This window comes from Rutilus rutilus (genome assembly GCF_951802725.1).
Source record: "Rutilus rutilus genome assembly, chromosome: 22".
Lineage (NCBI taxonomy): Eukaryota > Metazoa > Chordata > Actinopteri > Cypriniformes > Leuciscidae > Rutilus > Rutilus rutilus.
Genome location: NC_140227.1, coordinates 27,682,548 through 27,707,118, shown reverse-complemented (window position 1 = coordinate 27,707,118; position 24,571 = coordinate 27,682,548). Strand labels below are relative to the sequence as shown.

The 24,571-nt window shown below is 43.3% G+C and overlaps 1 protein-coding gene across 4 annotated transcripts; it reads left to right on the top strand.

Moving 5' to 3' along the window:
• Positions 1-21,115: 21,115 nt before the first annotated feature.
• Positions 21,116-24,182, top strand: LOC311281593 (putative nuclease HARBI1). Of its 4 annotated transcripts, XM_084394642.1 has the most exons (9): positions 21,607-21,621; positions 21,704-21,790; positions 21,878-21,917; positions 21,986-22,159; positions 22,239-22,274; positions 22,373-22,927; positions 22,997-23,115; positions 23,212-23,323; positions 23,416-24,182. In XM_084394642.1, exons 6-9 carry the CDS (start codon positions 22,456-22,458, stop codon positions 23,784-23,786), a joined length of 1,074 nt encoding a protein of 357 aa, XP_084250768.1. In that variant the 5' UTR covers positions 21,607-21,621; positions 21,704-21,790; positions 21,878-21,917; positions 21,986-22,159; positions 22,239-22,274; positions 22,373-22,455; the 3' UTR covers positions 23,787-24,182. The 4 variants fall into 4 exon arrangements, 3 of the variants coding, with proteins under 3 accessions (XP_084250770.1, XP_084250769.1, XP_084250768.1); XR_014625824.1 differs by lacking the exons at positions 22,997-23,115; positions 23,212-23,323; positions 23,416-24,182 and adding exons at positions 21,116-21,205; positions 21,293-21,469 and having other exon boundaries at positions 21,560-21,621; positions 22,373-22,634; XM_084394644.1 differs by lacking the exons at positions 21,986-22,159; positions 22,997-23,115; positions 23,212-23,323; positions 23,416-24,182 and adding exons at positions 21,116-21,205; positions 21,293-21,469 and having other exon boundaries at positions 21,560-21,621; positions 22,373-22,634.
• The last annotated feature ends 389 nt before the right edge of the window (positions 24,183-24,571 follow it).

Here is a 24,571-nt window from a genome sequence, read left to right as displayed (position 1 = left end):
GGTAGTGTGGTATAATGTGGTATGGGGGGGGGGGGGGGGGGGGTACAACGTTGATGGCTACCTCCTTGTTGCCCCTGTCAAAGCAGCCCCATGGCCATGGTTCAGCTCATCAGGCACAGGCAAGGAGGTGTCGGTGGGCTTTCTCTGAACCTGCTGGTCCGGGTGCATAGAGACCTGTAACGCATCCTGGAAGAGAATGGGGTGAACAGTGTAGTTGAGGTGAGATCAGTCTTTGGTGATGCTGTGCGCCTTACTCAAGCATCGCTTGCCCTGGATGGCCTTGATGGAGGGGTGTGAGGAAGCAGTGATGCGTTGGGCAGTTTTCACCACGCTCTGCAGTGCGTTCCGGTCAGAGGCATAGCTGTTGCCATACCATACTGTGACACAATTGGTGAGGATGCTCTCGATGCTGCAGCGGTACAGAGCATGCTGCAGAGGTTCACCAGGATCTATTACACCTGTAATAGCAATGACATAAAAATTAACATAGCTGAGAAAATAATTTATCTCACTTAATTGCTTTGGTCTGATAGGTGGCTGTAAACATGTTGGCTAGAAAAGCATATAATACAGTAAACTACAGATGTTGTCTGAGTTATCTAACTTAACAGCGAAGTGAATAAGTATAACTTAACTTTGTATGTGTGCTTTGTATGTGTACTGCTCTTCACTGTCCTCAATCTGAGTTAAAAGTTCTTTCATACTTCGCAGTGTTCGTTACTGGAAAAACTTGGAAACCGCAACCACCAGCATGTCTGAAAAAGAGAAAGAATGAACAGCATCTTGGCTTTAACTCTCAACATCTAGCCTGGCTTAGTTAGAAGCCCACTCACCACATCAAGGTGCAGGCTCAGAGTGGGTACACAGGACAAGACAAACGTAACAAACAGATAACACTGAAACAATTGAACATTTGAGTTTAACATTTGAACAGAACGTACTGTATAATAACAAAAAATAACAGTTTAACCATAAAACTTCATGTAACTTGTCGATAGCACTTGAGTAACAGCGAACAAAAATATGTTACTTACAGGTTTTTCTCATGTAAAGGCAGGTTTCTTACAGCAAGTGAGAAGCGTGACAGCTGAACATGTGTAAAGTCAGGTTTATTCAGCAAATGCTTATGCCCCGTTGATGCGGGCTCTAAGCAAAGCAAGTGTGAGTGATACACACAGAAAGTGCTGTAAACATTATTTGAACAGGAAGATGTGCACTAAAAACAACCTACTACTGATGATGGAAAAGTATTAATTTGTTCATCCTCCTTCTCACAAGAGCCCCTGTTACTTTTTCAGTTTCTCGCCTTGCCAAATGATGAAGGCGTATCTTGCAGTACATGGAGGCTGCCATCTTAACCAAGGTGTAAACATGATTGTCCTCAACACTGGTCTCAAACATGTGGTGGTGCAACTCTGAAAAAATATTCTTGTCAGCACAATCACTCAGAACCTGATTGATAATGGCAGCTGTCACTCCTTTTCCTTGAGGAAGCTTTCCTCCACTAGTATTCAGTAGTCTTTGAAAGCACCTTTCAGAGACTTTACACACCTCCACTATGCTTGTTGGTGGATTCTGTAAAGCCTTGTTTATACTTTCGCCCGGCTCCGCAGCGCGAGTCTCCGCAGACTGCGCGCGCACCTCCCCAAACGGACGAGGCGTTTATACTCGACGCGCTCGCCGTTGTACTATTCATGCAACGATAGGGGGCGACTCCAGTAATTATCCTCTAACCATCAGGAATCAGCGATGAGAAGAAGAAAGCTATACACACGTGACAATGTTTATTTTAGTACACGGCCACCAATACCACACTACAAAAAGAATCGTGTAAAACCCAGTAAACCCTGAGATTATTGCTAGTGACAATAAAACAAAATATATGGATATGAGAATGTGTATACAACATAACTAAATTAACGATCTCTTACATATTTTCTAATTTCACTCATTTCATTAAGTTTCGTGAACATTTTTATTAAACATGGACCTTTATGTTCTTTAAAAATACTTTTTATGCTATTGTATGCTCATTTTTAAAATGTAAGCAACTCATTTAGACGTGCAAACTGGGTGCCAGTGTGGTGAGAAGTTCGAGCTCGGCCAGATTCGGTTCGAAGTCGTTCATCTTCGGATGCGGCGCCGCGCGCGTTGTTAAAGGCCTCATTAAGCCTGTTTTATGCTTCTGCGTCGAACTGCCGCCGTAGCTACGTCGTAGGCTGTGTGTAGCGCGCGTACCCTACGGCGTACCCTGACGTGCACCTCTCCAAAAATGTAACAACGCGTCAATTCTACGCGGACACAAACGCTGTGATTGGTCTGCCAGAACCCCTCCCTCGGGGTTTCACACGCTCCCTAATGAGGCCTTTATACTTCTGCGTCGGACCTACGCCGGAGCCTATACGCCGTAGGCAACGTGTTGGTTTTAATTTATACTTCTGTGTCGTTGTCCGCGTTGACGCGTACCTAGGAAGCGTGTGAAACCCCGAGGGAGGGGTTCTGGCAGACCAATCACAGCGCTTGTGTCCGCGTAGAATTGACGCGTTGTTACATTTTTGGAGAGGTGCACGTCAGGGTACGCCGTAGGGTACGGCGCTACACACAGCCTACGACGTAGCTACGGCGGCAGTTCGACGCAGAAGCATAAAACAGGCTTAAGCCTGGTTTATACTCGACGCGTCCGCACGAGCGCGAAGGTGCGCGCATCAAAAATGACGTCATTGCGGAGGGGGCGGTCGTGCGCGTTGGGTTCGCAAGACCCAATTTCGCCTGGCGGTGTGCGCGACATTTTTTGTAACAACGCGCGCGGCGCCGCATCCGAAGATGAACGACTTTGAGACGAATCTGGCCGAGCTCGAACTTCTCACCACACCGGCACCCAGTTTGCATGTCTAAATGAGGTGCTTACATTTAAAAAATGACCATACAATAGCATAAAAAGTATTTTTAATGAACATAAAGGTCCATGTTTAATAAAAATGTTCACGAAACTTAATGAAATGTTTAGTGAAATTAGAAAATATGTAAGAGATCGTTTATTTAGTTGTTTTATACACATTCTCATATCCATATATTTTGTTTTATTGTCACGAGTAATAATCCCAGGGTTTACTGGGTTTTACACGATTTTTTTTGTAGTGTGGTATTGGTGGTGGTGTACTAAAATAAACATTGTCACGTGTGTATCAGGAGTGTATAGCTTTCTTCTTCTCACTGTTGATTCCTGATGGTTCAAGGACAATTACTCGAGTCGCCCCCTGTCGTTTCAAAGAATAGTACAACGGCGAGCGCGTCAAGTATAAACGCCTCGTCCGTTTGCGGAGGTGCGCGCGCAGTCTGCGGAGACTCGCGCTGCGGAGCCAGGCGAAAGTATAAACAAGGCTTTACAAAATCTGCCGTGCACACCGCCAGGCGAAATGGGCCCTTGCGCACCCAACGCGCGCGACCGCCCACTCCGCGATGACGTCATTTTTGCCGCGCGCACCTTCGCGCTTGTGCGGACGCGTCGAGTATAAACCAGGCTTTAAGCCTCCCCTGTTCTTCAGGGCAATGAAAGCATGCATGCTGGAATCAGAACTCAGTGCAAGAGAACAGGACATGCACAAGATTTTCTCCTTAATCTTTTTCACCACAAATCCAGCAATGTAATGGATACCTTGAACTCGGATATTGACTCGACATAAGGTAAGATGCTGTAGTCGTGGTCAGAATCCAGAGGGAGTGCTGGTGTGACATCAAATTGACGAGAAGTTGGACCAACTGTCACTGCCAACATGTTGGTTCCATCTCTAATGAGACAGTTCCCTGTTCCATTTTTCACTTGATGTCTCACTAGGAGGCGTTTGTACGCAGCTTTGAACTGTCGGGCAGTTGGGTTGTTGTTGTAGCCTCCACGTGCCCTAACTGCAGAAAAGAACAGCTCAAGATGATCCTGACTGAGTTTGTAAGTGAGGAGATACTTACAAGGTGCATCCTGTGCTTCAACCAGCTCTTTAAAAATGTTGGAAATGCTTCTGGAGCTGGCAACAAATCCAATGGGACCTGTTTTCCTAGGACCTGCATAAAGATGTCTCCCAGAGCTATCTCTGAGCTGCAGAAGGAAATTTTCAGCTCTCTCCAACAGACTCAGCATGTGAAGTTCATTACAACTTCTCAAAGGAGCTTTGGAACCCTTTGTCAGAGGGTTCCTGCTGTTGAGAACATCAAAAGCTAAGTCGATTGTTCTCAGAAATTCAACGGTTTCCTCTGAACCATGAAACTGAGGCAAGTGAAGTTCCTTGTTGCAGAATTCAAGGGCATCTGCAATGCTGCTGCTGAAAACTTGAGCAGCAAGATTTACCTTCATCTTCTGATTTCTCCACAGAATATGTGCCATCTTCAGCTTATTACCCAGCCTCAAGCCCTCAGTCTCCTGAAGTTTGTTGAGGTCTTCTAGGTATTGCCACCTAATCTTTTTGCCACTGCCTGTCTGGAAAACGCGTCCATCAGCAAAAGCATTCCTCAAGAGTTTCAGCATGTGACACACGTCAAAAACAACATGCACAGCCTGCATTGGATTTGCAGGGTGAGGAAAAAATGGCCTCATGTTTCCAACTGTGATATTGGCTCCAAGAGCCTGCATCATGGTGAAGTGACAAGACGGTCCATCACATGTCAGGGAAACAACACGCACTCCAATGTCATGCAGCTTGTAAAGACACTGTGTGACAATATTTGCTCTCTCTTGTCCGCTTAACCCGTCAAGGAGAAAGTAAGCCACAGGGATTTTCCAAGATCCATTAACAGCTACAACCATAAGGACCAAAGCATCCTTGGCTACTGGCAAAGAGTCATCAACTTTGCCACATCCAACATCAACATACCCATGGAATTTCCCTTCAGCATATTCAACATGCTTTCTGATGGCCATTTCATCCATCATAAGAGCACAAACAGTCTCCTTAACATCTTTCCTTCCTTCTTCCACATGGGATTGGAGGGCAGCGAATGATGCCTCTGTAAAGCCTGGGTCTGCAGGAATGCTGCTGTACCAAGACCTGATTGTTTGAGGATGAGGCAGAACACAATCAAAGCTGTCACGAACAAACTGATAAGCTTTTGCAGAGTAGAAATGGAGAGTCATGGCAAAAGATCTCAAATTGTCAGAGATTCTAGCAGATTTAGTCTTGCACTTCGCTCTTGTAAGAATTTCTTTAGCAACACCACTAAAGGAAGCCTCCAGCATATCACCACAGCTGGTGGAAACAAGCAGCTTCTCTTTCAGATCAGTGACAACTGAAGAGAGAGACTTCACTTTCTGTTTCAGTCTTCTGACTCTCTGCTTTTGAAGCTTCAATTTTTTTGTGCAAGAAAGCAAGTTACTTTGAACAAATGCCACCTTCCTCTTTAGAGGACTGGGGGAGTTCTTCAATGTGTATGCACCATGATCTGCAGAATGGCTATGGCTGCAGCTGGCTACACTCACCTCGACTGTCTGTGGTTCACTGTGAGTGCAACTGATGTAATCATGGTCATGACTGACATTCCTGCGTTTACCAGCTTGTGTGTCAGAGTTAGTCTTACTAACCGTTGTGTTCTTACTGACTCTGGTGTGCCTCACCTTGGCCTTCACCTGGCAATGGGGGTAGAAGATGGTTGGCTCTGCGTCTGGTTTAAGGGTGTTTTTTCGTCCATGGATGGGGATGAAACAGTCCTGTGTGAAGTGAAGGGAGCAGAGGCGAGAATGCTTCTTTGGTGTCCAGCTCTTTCTCTTTACATTGTGTATCCACTGCTGCAGCCTGTCTTTATCATTGAAGGGGAACCTGACAAAAAAAAAAAAAAAAACATACATTGTTTAAGAAAATGAATTAAATGGAAATTAAACCAAAAGGATGAGGAGTGATGGGTTTTTTCTCTCTCAAAGAATCTGCATGCCATACCCTAAAATGATCTCACTACCCCCCACCCCAGTTGAGAATCAATTGCAGTGACAATGCACAAGCTGATCTGTCACTCACATCCAACTAAACAATAAAATGTGGCTGTGGTGGTATATTAAAATTGGTAGTAAGCATTCAACTGCGTACTATAGGCTATTGTATGACACACACACACACACACCCATATGAATGTGCACCTACAGACATGCACACACAAATGCACGTGCGCATACACTCCTTATATTCACAAATATTTTATTCTTACAGCATTTCATTTAAAATAAACCTGTTGTTATTATGGTATATCACTTGCAGTACAAGTGCAGTACACTTGGTTTCTGAATCGCAGGTGTTTGATTTTGGAGATGAGGTCATGACTGCAGCTGCTGAGGCCGAAACCCACACATTCAGTGCAAGTAGACTTTGACTAGTTAATTTTAGTTAACATTATTTTATATATCCTCTATATTGACAAGGTATTTTTGTATGATATTGGTTTACTTATAGCCTTTTTGCGCACTTGAGCTTAACTGGGAGTTTGAAGACCTTTATAAGGCTGTTGTGTCCATAGATATCATATATAAAGGCTAGATGTCTCGTGCGCACTGCTGGCCAATGGAGGTCGACGTCCGCACGTGGCGGCCATCTTGCGACAGTGTACTCGCTCACTACTTCAATGGTGCATGTACTTTTAAATAACCATAACTTGCTCATTTTTCTACCGATTTTCAAACGGTTTGGTTTGTTATAAACGTCAGAGATGTAGTTATGACACTGCATACATACACTGCATACATATGAAAAATTATAACATACATTTTCAAGCATTCGGAATTATAGCCACGTTAATAACGTTTGTAAGAAACCAAACCGTTTGTAAATCCGTCAAGATTTCAGCGAGATTCAGCTGATCATTCACCTTAATGCACCGAGCACTGTCACAAGATGGCCGAACGATGATGCCGGAAGTGACTGCGCCATAAGGCATCTAGCGTTTATATATGATATCTATGGTTGTGTCTACCTTAATTTATTGCAACATCACTCTTTACACTTCTGCTTAAGCCTATAGATGGGTTTCCGTTTCGCGAATTACCCATTATCCTCTGCGGCGCGCCGCCATGTTGTGTGTCAAAGCTGTCAGTAAGCCACTGTGCTGCATTAATAGAAAGCCAGTTAATATAAAGTATTTTTTACTCTTTTGTGTTGAGATAACGATGACAAATTCCTCCAAACCTGGCGACAAGGTGAAGGTTATTTACAGGGACACATTAGACGATGTTTGCAAGGCAAGATATGATGAGAAATTGAGTTATATCGATGGAAAGGATCCTTACACAATGTCGAAAGAGGACTGGTTATGTAGGCTAATCCTGCGGCGTACCCCGATATTCAGGAAATGGACATTGCCAAGTATCTCATCCACACCGTTAGTGCGTACACTTTTGACGAATTAAGAGGAAGAAAGTCTCTGGAAGCATACAATTATTTTGTTAGAATGTGCGAGTTAAAATTTTATATGGTCGCATTTGTGCAAGTGCATGGTCATGTACTACTCAGTTAAATTCACGCATGAATTCTCCTGCATTGAACTTGTTTTAGCGCCCGCCAAAGTCTTATTTGATCGGTGAGTAATGTAGATGAACTGGGCGCATGTTTAACTGAAAGAACGAGCAGAGGGAGAGAGAGACGGTCGCGCGCGCGCACTCCCTCTCTCTTCGGAGCCAGGCGAAAGTGTAAACAAAACTTCACCGTCTCCAAACTAAGCGCTGTCTTGCTCTCTCTCCCTCGTGGAAATGTTAGTCTGGAGCCCTGCATTGGCGGTTCACATCGCTGTAGCCAGGCGGCTGATATCTGCACAGCCTTTATTATACGGTACATTTAGACTCAGTGTCAAGACAACACCATCTGGGTAAAAAAACAACAACACAACGCTCCGAACTAATTTAGTGTAGGAGAGAGATGGAGAGCAGAGGCACGGAGCGATGTGCTCCAGGTTTAGCCTTTGCCTCTGGCTCGACCAGCTGATGTGGCCACAGAGAAAGTGATGAAGGTGGACAATCGTCAGAGTGTGCTTCTACGCCTACAGCCCCGTTCACACTACAAGCGACTTTATCGCTGCATGTCGCCAGTGGCTGGCGATGAGGTCGTTAGTGGGCGTTCTCACTTCTGGTTGCCTAGGTAATGTTTGTGAGTGACATTCACGGATGTTACGTGTTGTAGACAACAAATCTGTTTTCTTGCCGCTACAAGCTAACATTTTGGAAGGAAAAGTCTAAATATAAATGGGATCAGTACATAAAATGCATAATATTAAAGATGAATGAGAAACAGTGAGTGCCCTGTGCTATCGCGGCTATTTAACTGCAGAAAATGGGCAAATACTGGTCTTTCTGAGTTCACGAAACTGTACAAAGCCTTGCGTTGAATTCATACTAAAACATTGCGTACGGACAAAGCTGTAAATGTGCGTATGCACAAAAAAACCCAGATGTATGAATCTCTGCGTACGAAGGATCCCACGCATATTCTCTTTGTACATCCCAGTTAACATAACATTGAGCGCACATGCACGAGCACAACGCCCCACCAGTCTCCTCCCTTAATTCAATTAATTTAAATATGGTAATGAGTCCACTTTGGCAAAAGTAAGCAGTAAGAAAATGGTGACAAGAAACGAAACTTTACAGAAAGTGAATTGGAGGTGCTATCGGAGGTAGAAACGAAAAAAAAAAAATTGGAACTTTGTCCTCCGGAATTAATAACAAAAGGAAAAAAATATGAGTGGGAGAGTTTGCCTGATGCCGTCAATGCGGTGGGATCGTCGTACTGTAGAGTAGACTGAGTACAGTTGAGACACTTTTTGCATTTTGATTTTTCACACAAAAATAGACACTGAAAAGAAGTGAATTTCCACATGACATTTCATTAGCTTGTAGACTAAGATATTATCAATCAATAATACCCACAAGTAGTTTATATTTTCCACAATTAGCTCATAAAAATAAGGTGCTTTTTGTCTCAAATTTGTCTCAACTGTACGTGGTACAGTTGAGACAGTGCATGGTACAGTTGAGACACCCATTTTTAATGATGTAAAGGTAACTAACCATTCATTGTAAATATAATAAATAAAGAAGAAAATAACAATCGGGCAACATTTTTGTTAATTCATCCATTTATATTCATTCATTTTATTTAAATTAGCACTGGTTAAAATGTATAAAGCAGGAACAAGATATGTAACAATATTTATTAATAATAGCCTACACAGTTTAAATATCACAAATATCTAATTTTATTTTAATTTGCGTCCTATGCTGGCTAATTATGACGTTTAATCTGTTATCATAACTGTAGTAAAGGTGGACTGGTTGCTAGGTAAAATTGGCCGTCGCCATGGAGTGTCGGTAAGGACACGGAGACAGGAACCCCAATTAAATGGCTTTATTATACAAGTTTGTGTGGTCTAAACAAAGAAAGGAGAAATATACATAAATTAAGTGAGTTTACAATAAACAAGATCACCTTGACACATTTAAACATCAGTACATAACATTGTAATGTAATATACATACATACTGTGCTTCATTAAACTTGACTGAGCTTAATAAACTAAATAAATTTACATAAACATGGGTAGATATCTCAAATCACACTTCCGGATAATGTAATGTTAATTTAAAAGAAATATGTCGCAATCACATTAACAGCGCTGAGCTAAACTGGCCTGATTTACATCTGTGAGTTGACACGCGTATGTTTAGAAAAACATTCGTCCGTGCAAGGCCGCAGCCTGCTGCGTATCTCTTCACTTACACATAAAACAATATTCTCAATACCATTGAATAATCTATTACGCAGCAATAACAGCAACATACAATATAATTAAACACTTACTTTTCGTCATTGACGCACACAAATTAAGCAGGAATTAGGAGGAAAGTGAACTACGAACCGTCCCTCCATAACAGAGTGGAAAACGAAACTAACAGTTCCTTAGCGCAGCCGCTAGATCAGAGCTGCTTTCCGATTGGCTGTCCGCTTGCATGATCGGTGCATGATCAGTACGAAATCTAATACTCTCTCGCTATACTGCCTTCTGTATGATGTAAATGGATAAATGTGTCCAGCAGGGGTCGCAACTGACCATCCTTTTCTACAGCCGCCCCTACATTTGTTGTGCAAATGTACTTTTCATCTTCCTAGTCTGTTGTAGGGTCATCATCTGGGATGGCAGGCAGTGTAATGAGACGAGCCACTGGTCGATGGTAGAGTTTGTTTTTTACTTCAATCTTTGCTGAACGAACACGACCATCTGATCCAGGGTATGTGGTTATTACTTTGCCAACAGGCCACAGACCTCGAGGGAGTTGATGGTCTATTATCATCACAACAGTTCCAGGTGTGAGATTGTCAGAGTCACTCATCCATTTTTGACGTGGTTGCAGAGCGGGCAAGTAATTCTTAATAAAACTTGTCCAAAACTGATCTGCCATTACTTGTGAGTGCCGCCATCTTTTCCGACTAAGAATGTCAGATTCTGGGTAGACAACCTGAGGCAGTGATGCATCAGGCCGCCCCATCAACAGGTAGTTTGGGGTCACCGGATCTGGATCTGCCACATCAGAGGAGACATACCCCAGTGGTTTTGCATTGAGTATGGCCTCAACCTCTACAAGAAGTGTTCTGAGGACTTCCTCTGTCAGAGTTTGGGATCCTACGGTGGTATGTAGGGCACTTTTAACTGAGCGGATTTCACGCTCCCACATACCTCCGAAATGTGGGGCGTTTGGGGGGTTGTAGTTAAACTGGATCTTCTGATTTGCTAACTGGGTTTGGAGATGTGGGCTCATGGCAGTGAAAGCTGTCTGTAACTCTTTATCACCGCCTCGGAAATTGGTGCCCTGATCTGCCAGGATTTCAGCGGGGGTCCCACGTCGAGCGACCATGCGCCGCAGAGCCATTAAAAATGAGTCTGTGTCCATGTTACTCAGCAAATCCAAGTGAACACAGCGGGTAGTCATGCATTTGAATACTATTCCCCACCTCTTTTCATTACTCCTCCCTCGTTTTATCAGGAATGGGCCGAAGCAATCCACCCCTGTAGAATAGAAGGCTGGTTTCATGAGGCGGAGTCTGGCGGGAGGGAGTTCTGCCATCTTTGGAATGTTCGGTTTAGCCCTCCATCTTTGGCATTCAACACAGGTACGCTGATGGCGGCGTATTGCCTCTCTTCCTCTGAGGATCCAGTAATATCTTCTCATTTCTGCGAAGACCCTTTCTGGACCAGGGTGGCAGAGTTTGGTATCGTATTTCTTTATCAGAAGGTGAGTGATAGGGTGCTTTGGGTCTAAGACGATTGGATGCACTGTATTGTAGCTTAAGTGGGTGGCTCGGCGCAGACGTCCTCCCACGTGGATGAGTGCAGTTGTTTCATCCAGCTCCGGTGATAATGTGAGTAAACGGCTGGATGAAGGGATAGGCTTACCAGTTTTGAGAGCATGATACTCTGTGGGAAAACTGTCTAACTGGACTTGTCTCAATAAGCTTCTCTCAGCCTGTTCGTACTCCAATGCTCTCGGCTCATCAATTTTCCCCGCCGCCCCGTGCATGGACCTGCAAGTAACCTCTAGGAGTTCCTCAAAGGTTGAGAACTGCTTAGGATCTGGCAGTGATAATCCTGGATCAACTGAAGTGAGGCCACAAAATTTTGTAGCACGGAGCTCAGTGGGGTCCTCATTTATACCAATGGCAGGACTTTCTGGCCATGATTCAGGTGGTAGGTAGAGAAATTCTGGCCCCTTACTCCATCTAGTGGGTTGGGATAACTCGAGCAGGGTTTTGCCACGTGTAATGTCATCAGCGACATTGTTTCCTGAATCTACATAGCGCCAGCAGTGACCTTCAGTAAGTTCTTGTATCTCAGATACTCTGGTTCCTACAAAAACTTTAAATCTGCAGGATTCTGATGTCAGCCAGGTGAGTACTGTTGTTGAGTCACTCCACAAGAATGTATTCCTGATCTCTAATGAGAGCTCATTATGGAGTAGCTTGGCTAACTGTGCTCCAGTGAGAGCGGCGCAGAGCTCAAGTCTAGGTACTGATTGTTGCCTTTTCGGAGCTACTCTAGATCTGGCATGGATGAACGCCAACTCAACCTGTCCTTGGTAGTCAGTACGAAGGTATGCTACTGACCCGTAGACTGCCTCAGAGGCATCACAGAATATGTGGAGTTCTCGTTCTGCCTCTGGAACATCTAGTGCAGCTGATACATAACACCGAGGCATGGTGATCAATGGTAGGTGCTCTAGTTCTGTTTCCCATCTTTGCCAGGCCTTAAGCTGTTCAGAAGGGAGAAGGGGGTCGTCCCATTCTCGTTCCTTTACCCATAACTGCCGCACTAGCACTTTAGCCCTGGTGGTGAAGGGGATTATGTAGCCCAGAGGGTCATACTGACTGGCGAGGACTCTGTAGATGTTTCTCATTGTGACTTCATGATAGGAGAGCAAGCGATGGCGGTAATGGAGTGTGTCTGGTATGCAATGCCAGCTTAATCCCAGGGTCATTTCTTGTGGATCTGATTGATTTTGAGAAATCCACAACTCTGTGTTCTCTGATCTGGCCTCTTTTGGGAGATGGTTAACCACTGAGGCTTTGTTGCTCGCCCATTGACGGATTTCAAACCCGCCCGACGCCAGCAGGGACCTTAATCCATCGATCAACTCACGGGCCTCAACTGGAGATGCAGTGCTCTGTAAACAGTTGTCGACATAAAAGCACCGTTCAACTGACTGTCGCATCTTATCACCCTGCTGGCTATGAGTGAAAACGTGTCGCTGAACTGCAAATGTCGCACAACAGGGGCTACAGGTTGTGCCAAATGGAAGGACCCGCCACTCGTACACATCTGGTGGGTTTTCAGACTGTAGGTCCCGCCATAAGAACCGCAGAAGGGGTTTATCTTGGGGAAGCAGTCGGACCTGGTGGAACATTCCTTTGATGTCTCCACTGATGGCGACTTGATGTTCTCTGAAGCGAATTAACACTCCAAGAAGAGAGGGGCCCAATGTAGGTCCAGGTAACAGCTGCTTGTTTAGATTTTCCCCCTTGTAGGTGTACGAGCAATTGAATACCACTCTGTGTTTTCCGTTGTGGGTTACAATATGGTGGGGCAAATACCAGGATTCCGTATACAGAGCGGCTTCTTGAGGAGTAATTTTAGTGACATAACCAGCATTCTCCAATTTTTGAATCTCTTCCTGGTACTTGTTAGCTAAAGGCGGGTCTTTGGCTAGTCGGCGTTCGATGTTACGGAGGTGACACATCACTGCTTCCTTCGGAGCTTGTAGCAGAGGCATGGTCTTAACTCTCAGAAGTGGTGTGGCGTATCGGTCAACTCCTTCTACTTTCACCCGCACTGTCTGTGTCTCCAGCATATTCAGCGCTTCTTGGTCTTGTTGTGACCTTACTATCATCTTTTCACTGCGATAAGGCAGAATATCTAACTGCCATAACCGTTCAACTTGGCGGTACAGCTCTGCAGATGGTGAGCAGTTAGATGTAAACAGACACTGCGAGACTGAGAGTTGATCCTGGAGATGTTTGGAGGGGCCTTGCAAGGTCCAGCCAAGGCGTGTTCTGACTGCGGCGGGACCTCCGGGTGGACCCAGTCGCACTGGTTCAATTGGGGTGATGAGCTCAGTGTGATCTGAACCAATAAGCAGTAGGGGACGAGCTTTGACCAGAGGTGCTATGGGTATACCTCTGAGGTGTCGGTACTTCTCCTGCAGGGTACTCACTGGGTAGGTATACTCTGCCAGTCCGAATTGGTCTGCAGTAAAGGCCCCCTGAATAATGAACCTTTCCCTGGGGTTACTTGGGGTGGATATGCTGAAGGTTACAGAAGTGCCAGGCAATGTCCTGATGTCTTGATGCACTGTCCGTAAATTCAGTTGTTCTGGCTTACCCTTCAAACCAAGGTGCTGTGCAGCTGTGGCAAGCAGAATGGTTCGTTCTGAGCCATCATCGAGTACAGCAAAGGTATCCAAAACTTTCTGCTGGTAATGGATGGTAACCTTAACAACTTTCAGGAATACTTTCCCACCGCAGCGAGGTTGGTCTAGATAGAGAGTCTCTGTGGTGGAGTTGTAAAGACTACTGTTTCCATTGGTGACCTCACCCTTCCTTTGGTTGATGTCGTGAAGCACGGAGAGGTGCTTAGCTTGACAAAGGTAGCAAGGCCTCTTTAGGTCACAGTCTTTGGCCATATGGGATCGTGCACATTTCCAGCAGCGTTTATTGTCTTTAATCCAACAAACCATTTGCTCCTTGGTTAATGCTGTAAATGTGGTACACTGGCTGAGGTAATGTTCTGCGCTGCAATATGGGCAGATAACTTTAGACTTAGTAGATACTTTGGGGTGAACCGACTTGGACTTGGTTGTTGGTTCTATGCCCTGCCTTTGCTCTACGCCATGCAGTATGGTGGTTTGTTTGCTCTGTCCCCGAATTGCTGCTCTTTGATCTCGTTTTGTGGCTCTGGTCTCCTCAATTGGATCAAACTCCATACAGTTGGCTTCCAGCTGCAGCCAATCTGCAAACTCAAGGAGGGAGAACTTAGTCTTATCTGGGTTCCTTTTGAGGTGATGCCTCCTGAATTGGGTTTGTTGTGAACGAGGAAGGCGGTTCAAAAGACGTTTCACATTTGACCCGCTGTGCAATTCTTCAATACCATCCCCCTTAAGGGCTTTGAGCATGCCAACTATGGCTTGGACTCTGAGGGAGAAATCATCGAATGCCCGCTCATCACCAGCACGGATAGGTGGTAGGTTCTCCAAAGCTTCTATTTCCCTCAACACAAACTGATAGGGCCGGCCATATCTTCTGTCGAGGGCTTGCAGAGCATTAGTGTACGGCGTAACTGACTCTGCATGTGCTAAAACCAGTCTGTGTGCATTAGGCACCTTCACATGTTTCAGGAGGATGGAGTACCTATAATGCTCTGGTAACTGGGGGGGAAGCAGACTGTCCAAAGCGATTCTGAGTTCTACATACTGGGCTCTGTCCTCCTTAATGAAGTCTGGGAAAGTGGGACCTTCTACTGTTGGAAGCCAGTATGAAGAGAATTGAGGGGTGTAGGACACAGCATCAACCCTAGGCTGGAATGCTGTAGTTGGGTGTGAAGTTTGTGGCATTGGCTCAGTCTCTGAAGCAAACTGACTGTGTGTCGGAAAACCCTCTGGGGGTGGTACTTGGTAGATAGAAGGCTGGGTGGGCTGGCTCTGTATCTGTTCGGGTGGCGGAGGCAACGGTTTCATCCAGGGCTCTGCTCTATCACGCAGTTGGGTTCTGGCTGGATCTGAGTTGGTGCTACGGCATGGCGAAGCATACTGATATGACGACAGAGTGGTCTGTCTGCTCACAAGAGGTGGTGATTGGAAAAGATTGTCTCTAATTTGTGTTTTTCTCAGAGCCTGGGAAAGCTCCTCAACGAATGGGGATAAAGGTTTGACAGGCTGTGGCCAGCGACTTGGATCTGCACTTACATCACGAGGGCTTACATCAGATTTCGGCTGTCCCCTCTCCACTGATTGCAGGATCTGGGTCCGAGGTGTCTGATGCCGTGATGATGCTCGTGAGGAGTGGGTAGATGCTTGAGGAGTGCTTTGTAGCAGGACTTTCTCCAGGAGCTCTGTTTGGCGTCTAGCGGTCTCGCTTTGCTGCTTTGTAATTTCCATCATCTGCAGCATAAATTCCTCTGATAAACCAGTCGTTCCAAAGGGTTGGTGAGATGAGATGGGAGTTGAAGTCTTCACTGCCTTCCCTTTAGGTCTTACAACCTGCCCGGATGGGTGTCCAGCATAGTCGACCTCGTAGTCATCTAGGTAGGCAGGTCTCTGAACTGCTCTGCGTGGACGTTGGGATGAGGTAGGGGCAGACTTAGGGGTTGCCATGGTAACGACCCTATCCGGCTCGAAGGACCAAATTCTTGTAGTAAAGGTGGACTGGTTGCTAGGTAAAATTGGCCGTCGCCATGGAGTGTCGGTAAGGACACGGAGACAGGAACCCCAATTAAATGGCTTTATTATACAAGTTTGTGTGGTCTAAACAAAGAAAGGAGAAATATACATAAATTAAGTGAGTTTACAATAAACAAGATCACCTTGACACATTTAAACATCAGTACATAACATTGTAATGTAATATACATACATACTGTGCTTCATTAAACTTGACTGAGCTTAATAAACTAAATAAATTTACATAAACATGGGTAGATATCTCAAATCACACTTCCGGATAATGTAATGTTAATTTAAAAGAAATATGTCGCAATCGCATTAACAGCGCTGAGCTAAACTGGCCTGATTTACATCTGTGAGTTGACACGCGTATGTTTAGAAAAACATTCGTCCGTGCAAGGCCGCAGCCTGCTGCGTATCTCTTCACTTACACATAAAACAATATTCTCAATACCATTGAATAATCTATTACGCAGCAATAACAGCAACATACAATATAATTAAACACTTACTTTTCGTCATTGACGCACACAAATTAGGCAGGAATTAGGAGGAAAGTGAACTACGAACCGTCCCTCCATAACAGAGTGGAAAACGAAACTAACAGTTCCTTAGCGCAGCCGCTAGATCAGAGCTGCTTTCCGATTGGCTGTCCGCTTGCATGATCGGTGCATGATCAGTACGTAATCTAATACTCTCTCGCTATACTGCCTTCTGTATGATGTAAATGGATAAATGTGTCCAGCAGGGGTCGCAACTGACCATCCTTTTCTACAATAACACTGAACAACTAAACAGTGTGTTTCCTAATAGAACTCTATCGGGGGTACAGTAGATATGGGTCTCAACTATCCCCCGCTGACCACCTCGCACATTTCTCTAGATTTTGCAAATACCTTGCATGACACAATACCATGAAATATGCCAGTTTTTAGGTCACAGAATAACGTTTGTGGTGAAACCAGTTACGTTTAACAGTCACATAAGGATAATAAGCTATTCATTGTGTAGAGTGCATGGTGAAGTGAACGTCATATCTTAGAAAATCTTAGAAGATCTATCTTCGGATCGGAGATGCGTCCGTTGTTCAAATTTCCCACGATCAAAGAGGACACTAATATGCACGACGTGCACAGCAAAAATCACAACTTGTGCTTGCTGCGAACGCAAGTTATTTAAGGTGTCTCAAATGTACACGTCTCAACTGTACACCGTCTACCCTAAATGACCTTAAAAAGAAATGGTCTGATATAAATGTGGACATTAAACCAAAGCTGCCATTGCCATAGACTAAGGGTTGTATCAGTTTGCATATGCTTTTATATGGTCTTACTTAATTGCATAATTGATAGAATATTCCCATAAGGCTCGTGTGACAATATATGTCAATTATTTTATAAATTGCAAATTAATAGCAATGCTTAGACTTGTAGAACAATTCGTTGTGTAATGTTTGCAACTTCATTGCCTGTAAGAGTCGCCAACGGACAAAAACAATGAGAAATGTACGTACGCCAGACATGAAATTGGCGTGGAGGAACGCACATTCTCGCGTTAATTTCACTGTTAGTAGCCTACATACGACCGTGAGCGTGAAAGCTAGCGTACGCAAAGTTTTTGTGCGTACGCAAGATTGATACATGAGGCCCCTGGTCCAGCTCTGTTCTGGATCTGGGGCCCGTTCTTCGTACGTCGCTAACTCAGTTAGCTGGATTTGATTGTTGGGGATTTGGCATGATCTTGGATTGTTTGGTTCTTCGACGCTCATCCTGGACTTGCTGTCATAGCAACAGGTGCGCAATCTTAAACCTGCTCGGGAGCAGGCTTATTTCATGTTAACAGGATTAGACTGCGGCTTCATAAGCGGAGCTGATACGGAAGTCCAGCGCAGCGCGATAGTGCACTTTCTGAGATATATATTTTTTCTCGTGACTCGTGAGATTGTCGTTTACATTATTAATTTGTTGGAAACGCACATTTATTTTCGACTTGTCGGAGTCGGGCTTTAACTAGGCTACAGCACAAACTGTTTGCATTGCCCTAAGATTATTTGCGAGTGGCTCTTTCCTTTACACTATTGGAAATGCGGAGAACTTGATGGAAAGTGCTGTCTGTCGTGTCATTCGGAGTTTACCTGGCGCTTTTAGGTTTAAAAAACAGTTTTAGGTTTTTTTTTCACTTAAGACCCAATGTTGTAAAGCATTTTTTTTTTTTTTTTTTTAGGCTATCATAATTTTTTATGAAGATCATGCAATCATGACCATGGTCCATGCCGATTACAGTATATGTCACTCAGGCTTCACTAACGTGATTGGTAGACTATAGGCTATAGACTGCCATCAAGGCCTCAATGAAGGGGATTATGTGAACAGAAAGAGGGTTCACAATGTAAATGTGCAGCCCAGTTACTATTGTGATTCTTAATATTCCAGATTAGTAATTTTATATATATATATAAAAAAAAGGCAATTGACTAAAATCTTCCATATCACAAATGTGAAAGCAAAATGGCCAGGGTCTGTGCATGACTTAAGAATTTTCAGAGATTCACATTTATGCACATTATTTGAAAGTGGTAAGAAAAGTTCCACAATTAAATATCAAGCTCACTGTATTACATACACTTATGCTGATCCTAACAGAACTGCATTTTTTCATAGGTGATTATGACATGTTCCTGCAGACAGGTGTTTTATGACCCCATTCCCTGACCCAATCCAGTTACAATGCAGCTCTTGCCAGGACAAGGGCACACAATGAAATGAACTTTGGCTAACTAAAGGGAAGATGTCAGTGTCTGAAAACTCTTGAGGGTTGCACACCTGACAGGGCCTGTGACATTGTTGCATGTGCCATATTACACAACATTGCCAAAAAAAACACTTTTCATTAAATGTTTAATAAAATACAAATATGCTTAGTTCCTTGAGTTTTATTTCAGTTGTTCTTTGTAAAGAAAAGCCAGTGGTCAAGTGCCTGCAACAAGAGATATTAGACACATGCCTCATGCAACAAATAAAAAGGAAAAGTTGGCTATACACTGGCCACCTGTAGGCCTATGTCTCCTCTGTCTGTGCAGACTCTTCTGTAGGCCTTTCTGTAGATGTGCAATCCTGCAACTTATATTGCAGCCATAAAGCATACAAGTATAAATTAAGTAAAGTTGCACTTGCAGGTAGGCTAGTTCCTCCATATGACAGTTATCTTAGAGGGTTTATTCACTGTCCAGTGCAATGGAAACAAATGGACATTACAAAGTCTTATACTTTCTTTATTTTGGAAAGTTAGAAAATGTCCACTTACTGCACATATTTCAGCCACCACTTTCTTGGGAACAGATACAAGTGTTAATATTTTTACATTAACATAAGTTTATCAGTTTTCACTTTCACAAGTCAAAGCAATTCATCACTCAAGATTTAACAGTTGAAATGACTATACGGCCTTAATTTAATGCAGCAAAAATTATTTTACAGTGTAGGCTACTAAGATCTTTTCTTTTCTTTTCTCAGCCTTTTTCTTGGTTGCTTTTATAATCAGACAACCAATTATTTAACAGTGCCTTTTATAAAAGAGACTATATAACAAAAAATTACCATTATGTAGAATATTTTTGTACTTCACTTTTATTTGTTCCCATGTTCTAGTGTGGTGACTCTGACATTACAATGAACAAAGTAATTATGCAATTATTAAAATACAAAAATATAGGCTAATAAGTGATAAAAACATCTAACATGGCCACTTCTCACGGATTTAAATTGTCTGCTACTTTTTGCCAGCCCTCTCTCCTGGCTTTTGCAGACTTTGAGGTGTTCCCTGGCGTTTTAATTAAACATTAAAATTCCGAATAAACTTTGACTATTAGTTCTTGCTCTGCTGAGGAGAAAAACTGAGCGCGCTCTTTGGTCACGCCCACGCTGAGCAGCCAATAGCAGCGTTGCTGATCAATGTTTCTACTATCGATACATATCCCCTTTTAACCAGCGCATGAACGCGCAATTATCTCAGATGACTCAATCCAGCTATACTAATCATATCCGGCAAGTGTGTTCGAAGAACCGAGTTATCCAGATCATGATTAGCACAATGATATCATCTTGGATGTCTCATTTGATCTCGGATGTTTTAAGCAACGTACGAAGAACGGGCCCCTGGTCCAGAATCATGCCGGATCAGAGGCCTGTTGCACAAAAGTAGAATTAAGACATCCGGGATAAATGACTCAGCTGAGCTCAATGCGTGACAAAGTATTGCAGACCGCCTGAATGCGTAAGTAGTGCACAATTACACACTCACCGCTCCGCTGAAACATCACAATTACAATTCAAATATTTAATTCACATCTCCAAAAACGCAGTTGTACTGTAATTATGAAACGGTTAAATTTTTAATTGAAATTCACTGCAGATATGAGTGAAATTGTGTAAAGTAACTCCATCACACCGTATAAAGCTATGATAAATTATTATTAAAGCCTTACATTATTATTTAACGTTACTACGCTCAGTACGGTTTAATCTTAGCCGTTGTACTCTGCTTCTTATGTTGTCCACGGTTTTTTTTGTGTTTCTCCTGCTTTTATTAATGTAAAGCTGCTTTGACAGAATGAAACAATTGTGAAAAGTGCTATATAAATAAAATTTAATTGAATAAATAGATGAGCTATAATAATAATCACTTTAATTTATATAGCGCCTTTCAAAGGAAGGACCCAAGGTCGGTTGCTCACTGCACTGCAAAAATGTCTTTCTTACTTAGTATTTTTGTCTTGTTTTCAGTAAAAAAAAAAATATCTAAAAAAAATCTTAAATATTTTCTTGAGCAAAATTACCTAGGAAAATAAGCAAAAAAATCTGCCAGTGAAACGAGAACTTTTCTAAAATTAAGTGTTTATGGAAAAAGTAAACCTATTTCAAGAGAATTTTTCTTATTATATTGACAGATTTTTAATTTTTTTGCTTGTTTTAAGCACACATTTACTTAAAGTTTATATTTTTTGTCTAAACTATACTTATTTTGCTAGGTCATTTAGCAAATCAAGAAAATACATCTTTATTTAAGATTTTTTTTTTTTTGATATTTTTACTGAAAACAAGACAAAAATACCAAGTCATTTTTTGCAGTGTGACTCCATTAAATGTTCTTGTGATAAAGAGTGTGTGTGTGTGTGTGTGTGTGTGTGATGTAGATTAAACATGAACGGGCCAAAACGGACATGGCAGCAGGTCAAAATCAAATACAAGAACATTCTGCAGAATGGTATGGTCCCTGACTAATATTTAACAAAGCACAAGCATATATTGTACCGAGAAGGTGCCTGCTCACACATTGTCTGTACTGTTTTAGCAGTGAAAAAGAATACCCACAGACAAGGCACGGGTGGTGGGTCACCAAAGGCTGACCTTACCCCAGCAGAGGACATGGCCTTGGAGCTAAATAAAGGCAGGCCCGTCTTAGAGGGGATCCCTGGGGGGAAAGAGACGAGCATAGGTTCCTCCCAAGATGCCACCCGCTTCATTCAAGGTATGTCCTTCCATCTCTACATGGGATACAACCACATTCATATTGAATCAATTTGGACTGTCTGACTTTGGTTTACCTATTGCCTTGCAGTGTCTGGCAGCACTGTGTTCCTGTTAGAGCCACCAGCACAAGCACCAGACGATGCTGATCCAGTGAGTACTCCATCAAAGGCATACTGTAGGCCTGGCATGTCTTGTCTACTAGCTTCAATATGAATCCGATTAAATGTGATAGGGTGAAAGCCCCAGTGCAGCAGCAACAGCACATGATGGAGACGATGATGAGGAGGAGACCATCTCTCTGGATTCCAGAAGGCATGAGGTATCATGTTAAGACTGTGAAAGTACTATTTACTCTACAATGGTGAGGAGTCCTCATCAAAATCAAAAAATCTAATTTCTTTTACAGGACCCAGATGCTATACAGTGGGAAAACCAGCCTGGCAACAGTGCGTATTAATAAAAGGACACCACATCCTGCCAAATTCCAGCTGCGCTAATTGTATTGTGTTCACAGAGCTCACAAGCTATCAGAAAGTTGTATGGAAACCACCTCCGGCGCCAAATAGAACTGGCAGACATAGACATTCAGTACAAGAAGAAAAAGATGGAAAATCTTGCACTGGAGTCCGAAATAAAAAAGAGGACAATTAGGAAACTGGACCTTGAAATAAAAAAACTTGAGAGGGAGGTGAGATATGCCTTCAATGTACACTGTATGCTAACTGTAACACAAATGTATTAATCATTATTTTTCTTTCCTCCCCCAGCTCCAAGAAGATGACACAGCTCAAAATAAAAATTAGGTATATTCTCGTAAAGTCAAGTGAGCCATGACATATGAGCTCTTATTGTGAGCACACAGGACGGTGGCATCTTTCTAAGGTTTTTTTTATTTTCCCAGCAATCAGTACAACCAAGTCATCGTTATAAGGCACCGGCCTCTTTTGCCCACCCCCCCAGCACCAGGTGTGGCCACTAGCCTATATGAAGGCCCAAAATTGTGTGTTCCTTTCTGCTCTGACAATGGCATGCCCATTCTTGCGAGATGTGGTGGATGAAGAAGCACTTGTGCTGAGGAGAGCCTTCAGGCGAGAAAGGTTCTTCAGGGACCGGTTGGACCCACTGGCCTTCCCTGATGACCATCTATATGAAAGATACAGGTTTTCTGCAGATGGCATCAGGTATCTATGCAGACTACTGGGTCCCAGGATTAAGCACCGCACTGCACGGAGCCATGCACTGAGTGTGGAGCAAATGGTTTGTGTGGCCTTGCGCTTTTTTGCTAGTGGAGCCTTCCTGTACTCAGTGGGGGATGCAGAACAGCTGAACAAGGCCACAATTTGCCGCACAATAAGGAGTGTGTGTCTGGCTATCAAAGCATTAGCAGATGTCTTCATCTCCTTCCCTGGCCACAGAAGACTCTGTGACATCAAAGAGGAGTTCTATAGGATTGCAGGTAAGAGGATCTACAAATTACAGGACAACTGTTAACACATAGTACGATACTCATTACTTTGTGTGACAGGTTTCCCCAATGTCATTGTTGGTGCAGTGGACTGCACACACATCAGGATAAAAGCCCCCTCAGGTGCCCATGAGGCCGATTTTGTGAATAGGAAATCCTTTCACAGCATTAATGTTCAGGTGAACATAACTTTTTGATATTGTCCATTGACGAACACTCTGCATTGCCAGTGATGTGCATTGATTGGTGTAATATTCCTCATCTTATGGTTTTAGATGGTCTGCAATGCTGACTGTGTGATCAGCAATGTTGTGGCAAAATGGCCTGGCTCAGTCCATGACTCCAGAATCTTTCGGGCCTCTGAAATCTATCAGTGCCTATCACAAGGTAAGCCACACAACCCCTATTTATAACCATCATGGCTGTGTCAAGAATATCACTGTTTATGAGGTAGTAATGATGAGATTTTGTGTTGACAGGTGAATTCTCTGGTGTGTTGCTGGGAGACAGGGGGTATGGCTGCCAGCCTTTTCTCCTGACACCTTTCACAGACCCCCAGGAAGCACAGCAGGCCTACAACCATGCCCATGCCAGGACCAGGGCCAGAGTTGAAATGACCTTTGGCCTCCTGAAGGCACGCTTTCACTGCCTTCACAAATTAAGGGTCAGCCCTGTTAGGGCATGTGATATTACTGTGGCTTGTGCTGTCCTCCACAATGTGGCCTGCCTGAGGAAGGAGAGGGCCCCCAGAGTGCCACCAGCCATGGACTGGGACAATCCGGCAATCTTCCCTGATGACGACAGTGGTCGGCTGCTGAGGGACCAATATGTGTTGAATTATTTTAGTTAGTATGTGTGCTTTCAATTTTGGTTAAATATGTCCTGCGGTGGCAGAGGAATTTTTGGGTTCGTTTTTTTACGAATTTGGCCTCTTATGATGTTTGTGCGGTATACTGTGTGTAATACAAGGCTGCAGGGAGGCTACTGCATCCATTCATTTGTCTGTTCAGTTGATGTGTATGGATTTGTCCTGCATTTATTTTAGTGTGCAGACATGCAGGGTGTGTTATATACAGACCTTTGAATGTGTATGTATCATTTTGTATAATATGCTTTGATTCTGTGCTTTCCATCTTGTAGAGTCACTGTGACTTCAGTTTCGAAAGGAGCTGATGGTTTACCTGCTTTGTTTTGTCCTTATTCAATAAAGGAACATAATGTTACACATTGTGTTTTTATATTCATATGGAATGTGTATTTGTTTATATGACAGAGTACTAGGGCCACACTGAGGAAAAAGGATAAAGTCATAAATTTATGAGGCTGGTTCTTTCTGCAGAAAAGCTACATATTCTTTTTACAGTTTTGATACTTATGACAATGTGATACTTAATATTCTGGCACATCAGCATGTCTTTGTTTATGAAACCATACTGAAGTACAATTTCACGAAATCTGTCTTTTTAACAACTGTCCTCCTTTAAAACAACTGGTTACAATATTATGACTTGTCTTTTTTTTGCCTCTGTGGCCCTAATATTCTATCATTTTATATATAGCCTTATAGTCTATGGGAAACTGTAAATTATCTAATGATAGCAACATCATCTAAAAATCATTATTTATCCAAAATGA